This window comes from Hipposideros armiger, unplaced genomic scaffold (assembly GCF_001890085.2).
Source record: "Hipposideros armiger isolate ML-2016 unplaced genomic scaffold, ASM189008v1 scaffold_826, whole genome shotgun sequence".
Lineage (NCBI taxonomy): Eukaryota > Metazoa > Chordata > Mammalia > Chiroptera > Hipposideridae > Hipposideros > Hipposideros armiger.
The window spans coordinates 824,056-828,583 of NW_017732176.1; the positions used below are offsets into that span (position 1 = coordinate 824,056).

Consider the following 4,528-nt stretch of genomic DNA (forward strand, 5'->3'; position numbering starts at 1 on the left):
CAATGGGTACTTTCACAGCAGCAGTAGCGAGTTTTACTATGGAATGGTGGTGACTTATCAGTGCCACACTGGACACAATGGGAAAAAGCTGTTTGACCTCGTGGGTGAGAAGTCAATATACTGCACCAGCAAAGACAATCAAGTTGGCAATTGGAGCGGCCCTCCCCCTCGGTGCATTAATCTAGTCAAATGCCCAATTCCAGAAGTTGAAAATGGAATTATGGAATCTGGATTTAGACATTCTTTTTCTTTAAATGATGCTGTGATGTTTAACTGTCAGCCTGGCTTTATCATGAAAGGCAGCAGTATAGCATGGTGCCAAGCAAACAGTAAATGGAGTCCTCCACTGCCGAAGTGCTTCAAGGGTGAGTTGGGCTGAAAATTTGGGGATCCAGAAATAGAATGAGACTTTTGGAGGAATAGATACATGGTGGCTATGAGAAGAGGAGGAGAAAGATAGTATGTGTGTTGGGTATCCTGGTTAAAGAATTTGAAAGTAAACTTTACAAGCAATATCTAAATGTTGAAGAGGTAGGAAATTTACCATGTACTGGGACAGTGCTAGATCTATCGTAATGAAGGAAAATTAGAAGATGCTTCAGAAAAAAATGATCGTATCAGAGCCAATGATGAGAGATTTTTCCAAAACATATGTCAGATTAGATTTTATTTAAATGAGGACAACATAAACTCTCAATCCTATTGGCCATGCCAATGGGGGAAATTGGCTGATGTCAGAATTTGATTAAAAATACTATAAATATTATATATTCTCATATTGAAAAATGTAGACTTTGTGGAATAAGGCTAGAATTAAGATTGAGCCTCTTCCCCTAGACTCCCTTTCTCCCCTACTCTTATTGAGAAATATCTGACTTAGAAAAACTGGCAACATTGGGACCCCCTTCCACAAGGCTCAGTATCTTCATCAACCTGGACTGGGAAGCAGGAAAAAGACAGATTTTTGACGGTGAAAAATGTATTACGAAAGTTTGGTTCACTTAGCTACAATATTATTGAGAACATCTGAGCTCATTTAGTTAAATGAAGTAGAAAATGATGAATGAGTGTAATGTTTCTTAGCACAGGTTAAGATAGGGAAAGTAGATAGTTGCATGGTTTATCATGTCTGAAAATGTAATGCTCATTAGCCCCACTCCACCTCACCAAAAGACTCTCTGCTTTACACTTAGCAGAGATGACATGACCACCTTCACCCACACCTGCGAACACCAAGTTGGCTTAGGTTGTAGAGAAAAAAGTTCTTATTTCAGAAATAAAAGGCCTCTGGTCCTGCTCTTTTCTCAGGGTGTCCACCACCTCCACATATTCACCATGGTACTTATAACAAAATGGATAAGGAATTCTTTCTAACTGGACAGGAAGTGTCCTACAGCTGTGAGCCGGGCTACACTCTCATTGGAGCTAACTCTATGCAGTGTATATCCTTGGGAACCTGGAGCCAAACAGCCCCCAAATGTGAAGGTGCCTAAAACTTTATTCCATCTTAAGGAAACTCAGCTGTTTTCTGACTCTTCACATGCTGGCCTTGTCTCTTTTTTCCTAGCAAAATCATGTGATGCCATTCCAAACCAACTTCTCAATGGCCATGTGGTGGCTCCTCCTAATCTCCAGCTTGGAGCAGAGGTTTCATTTATTTGTAAGGAAGGGTGAGTGTGAGGTGACAGGCCTTGAATTGAGACCTGTGATTCATAGCTAAGCATTGCAAAATGTGATCTCTAAAGACAGTTAATTTTTTTCCTCTCTCTGATTTTCTTCCCCTTCTTTTCTTTACCTTTATTACTCAGAATTCTGTTATTAAGCAAATCCTATTGATTTTATCCATGTCTGTGCATTGAGCTTAGCCAGCCAGAGCTGGGAATTGCCCATTCATCATTTGAAAAAGCAGTTTTGTGTCAGAAGTTAAGGCTCTTATTATGGAGAACGAATATATGATGGGGGTTCAATAAAAGGGGCTCTTTGCAGTAAGCTTAGGGAACTGGGTCTTTCATATTTCTTCATTAGGAACTGAGTTTTTTTCTTTCTAAATGGTCAAGAGAATCTTGACATTTGGATCCTAAAGAGAAAAAGGAGAATTTTTTAAAAAGAATATGATCATTAGGATTTTTTCCCTCTGTGCTTTTACCAGGTCTTAAGTCATCACATAGCTGAGCTAATTCATAATCTTGGACTTTATCCTTATGCCAGAATGTTTAAAAAATAGAGCCCATTAATGTCACATACTTGACTAATTCCATGCCAGTGAGAATTGGTTTGTTCTGGTGACAATTTGCTACCCCTTATTATTTAAGGTACCGGTTAAATGGCAAATCTTCTAGTCAATGTGTCGCAGAGGGAATGAGAGTACTCTGGAATAATAAGTTTCCTGTCTGTGAATGTGAGTAGAACACAAAATAATTAAGTATGGTTCTTGCCTCTTGATTTTTGGTGTGTTTTCCTGCATTTATCATTATAACATCTTCTCCATATATGTACTCTTCTGTATGTTCTAGAATGTAGACCCAAACTAATTTTATTAAGTTGACTGCATATTGTATTGAGTATTCTATTTGTATTAAGATAAAGTTACTCTTACTGAGACTGAGTAGCATTCATGTGCTGAAATGGTTTGGCCATGCCTTCCTTATGCCATTTCCTCTGCTGATGGGCACCTTTTGGAGCTAAATGGGAATCAACCAGGAGTTGTGGAGATTGTCAATTTTCCCTTTATTCTGAGACTCATTCAGGAAAGATGTGCCTATATCAACGCAGCTATAAACCATTGATATCCTTCATGCACGTTAGGAGAAGTAAACAAAGGATATGAGGTTATTACTCCAAACCTCTAATCACTTCCTGTGGCTTTTTCAAAGGGGTCCAGCATCAAAGGATGACAAATGACTATAGTGAGGCTGTATCTTTACAACAGGGCAGGAGTACTTTCAGCACTTGTAGCCCCAGATGGGTGTTTCAAGCAGGTATTGAATAATTCATGTGTTCCAGGTTTTGTACTTGCCCCTTGCAGGTAGCTTTCTCTCACTGGACTCTCATTACAACCTTATGAAATAGCTTGATTTATACGACAACTTAGGAAACTGAGGCTTAGAGAGGGTAAGACTTGCCAAAGGCCACACAGCTATTGAATGACAGTGAGGATTTGATACCAGGTCTGCTGAACCCATATTTCACTAGCCCATGATACCTCCCCACGTGTGATTAGTTTGTCAGTAGCAATTATTTTCATGTGCTCTTTGCCTATTTTTCATTATTAAAATTCATTAGACTCAGAACTATTCAATAAATTGTTTCATTGTCATTATTTGATCAAGATGGTGCTTATAAGTCCTATATCAATTTGTTTACTGAGGATCAACAAAAAGGTAAGAATTTAGGAATTTGGGAATAAGCAGGGACTGTAAGAAATAAATTATAAAAAATTTTAAGTCTGCTTCTGAAAAAGTGATGTGATTTGTATTTGGATGTTTAGTCTAAATTTGAATCTTTTTGTTGTTAAAATGAGCATGATCACATATGTCTTTTTCTACTTTTCAGGGATTACTTGTGACCCTCCGCCTCCTATCGAAAATGGTCGGAATAGTTATGTTTCTGGCCCTATACAACTTAATACTGTAGTAAGGTATAGTTGCCCATCTGCCTTCCGTCTAATTGGAGAAAGAATTCTTTTTTGTATAAGTAATGACCAAGTGAAAGGAATATGGAGTAAAGCTGCTCCTATATGTGAATATTACAACAGAAATTCTATTTGCGCTGAGCCTGTAGTACCAGGGGGATACAAAGATAAAAGATCTAGACGACTATACAGACATGGTGAATCTGTGACATTTACCTGTTATACCAACTTCACCATGAAAGGAAACAAGACTGTTTGGTGCCAAGCAAACAGTACGTGGGGGCCGACACCACTACCAACCTGTGAGAGTGGTGAGTAAGAACAAAGACAAAACTGAGATGAAAGGTTGGAGCCTTGCATTTCTGTGCAGATCAAGTTTTCTCTCATTCTGAAGAAAGAAAAATGTGGATGTGTGAATGGTGGGGGTGAGGGAGGAAGCAAGGGAAAGCGTGCAAGTTGTGGTTTTCTGGGTTTCTTTAATCATAAGGGCTATAAGTGTTCATTCAACAAACATCAATAGAGCCAAGAATTCCAAAGTATAATGGGAATAAGTAACTGAACATACCTAATAATGGTTAAGCCTCACAGGATGGGGGCCAGAATTTGTTTGTGCTGTGCAAATTGGGTGGTTTTAAACTATATATCAAGGTTAATGGTAAAATTAGAAGTGTGGAGTGTATTAGCAAAAATACACCCAGTGGGTTTAAAACTCATCTATAAATAGCTTTTAATACAGTATGGTAGAAATGATGCCTTGTTTTCTGTGGCCTCTGTAACCACTTTCTGAAGTGATCCACTATTTTTCCAAGTCTTCTTCTAAGCCACAACATTTCAAATCAAATGACTTTAAAGGTAGGCAGCACTGTAAGTTCTTCATTTCCTTTTCATTCGGTTTGT

General features: G+C 38.4%; 1 protein-coding gene across 1 annotated transcript in view; it reads left to right on the plus strand.

The window, feature by feature from the left end:
• Nucleotide 1: 1 nt before the first annotated feature.
• CR2 (complement C3d receptor 2) overlaps nucleotides 2–4,528 on the plus strand; it is a gene marked incomplete at both ends in the record, with an annotated part of 6,874 nt that continues 2,347 nt past the window's right edge. The window contains 5 exons of the mRNA XM_019629136.1: nucleotides 2–365; nucleotides 1,309–1,485; nucleotides 1,568–1,670; nucleotides 2,313–2,398; nucleotides 3,553–3,948. Of these exons, the coding sequence (XP_019484681.1) occupies nucleotides 2–365; nucleotides 1,309–1,485; nucleotides 1,568–1,670; nucleotides 2,313–2,398; nucleotides 3,553–3,948 (1,126 nt within the window). The remainder of the gene's footprint in view (nucleotides 366–1,308; nucleotides 1,486–1,567; nucleotides 1,671–2,312; nucleotides 2,399–3,552; nucleotides 3,949–4,528) is intronic.